At 31.1% G+C, this 1,105-nt stretch overlaps 1 protein-coding gene across 1 annotated transcript; it reads left to right on the top strand.

Annotated features, from left to right (window-relative positions):
- Positions 1-674: 674 nt before the first annotated feature.
- Positions 675-995, top strand: EIN_493870 (hypothetical protein; the record flags this gene model as incomplete). The annotated part of the gene is made up of 1 exon (XM_004183269.1): positions 675-995. One exon carries the CDS (start codon positions 675-677, stop codon positions 993-995), a length of 321 nt encoding a protein of 106 aa, XP_004183317.1.
- Between the last annotated feature and the right edge of the window lie 110 nt (positions 996-1,105).

Raw genomic sequence — 1,105 nt, 5'->3', positions numbered from 1 at the left:
TTATCAAGCCTATATAAACGACAAATTAAGTGAAAACAACAAAAGTAAACAAAAATAGACAATAAAAAATTTAACTTCAAAATATCTTTTTTAATAAAACACATTTTTGTATTTTTTTTAAAAAATATTCAATTTTTGTTATTTTCATAAATATTTTTTTGCAATTACAGTAGGGGGAGTGAGGGGCTTGACCTATTGTTTTATTATCTTTTTTACTATACAGAGTTTTCCCGGTTCTATTTATAAAATAACAAAAACGATAAATAATTTATAAAAAATGTCAAAGAAAAAGATTCTTAGCTTATCCATAATAAAATAAAACGTTTTTAGAAAGAAAAAGTAAACAACCTTAGTGTTATGAAGAAAATTGAATGGCTTATTTCTATTGTTTGAAATAACCAAAAATTAATTCACAAAGCTTCAATTATTTTGTTTTTATAACAGCACAAATACAACTTCTTTGTACATAGACAGGATTTCCTTTAGCCATAATAGACAAGTTGTTCCTCATACAAGCCAACTCGTCTCACAATTTGGCTTGTGTATTTTGAGTTGTTAAAATACCAGCTTACTGAATACTTTGACAATTGAAATCAATTGACGCCAATTTCGCAGTAACCGAAGACTTGAATTGATTTTTGGATGAGAGAACATAGTGATAGTGATGGCAGATCATGACAAGTTCTAAGAGAACAAGGAGAGCTGAGAGAGCATATTTGTGTTTCCATTGCTCGTCATACCAAAAAGGTGTTGGGAGCATTAGAGAGCAAAGCAACAAAAACATCATTATTGCATCATATAAGCGTTCTGGTGTTGTTGGAGTCAATATTGACAAGATTAAAAGAAGGTTCGTTTCTATAAAAGAGGCTTCCAGATTGTTACTGGAAGCCAATGGTGTTTATACCAGAGAACACTTGGAATTGTTTGTTCTTCCGCCTAGACCAACATATTTGGTCAAATCCGAAGAGGAAAGTTTGCCTTGGAATATCCAATAATTGCCAACAACGAGAGCCATATCAAACATGAAGACTAACGCCTACCGATGACTTTATTGAGAACTAACAACTAACAAACACCCAAGTCGTTTTTAATACAATTCAAGTCC

Source organism: Entamoeba invadens, assembly GCF_000330505.1.
Source record: "Entamoeba invadens IP1 unplaced genomic scaffold scaff_1105074725951, whole genome shotgun sequence".
Classification (NCBI taxonomy): Eukaryota; Evosea; order Mastigamoebida; family Endamoebidae; genus Entamoeba; species Entamoeba invadens.
This window is presented reverse-complemented; position numbering and strand designations above follow the sequence as displayed.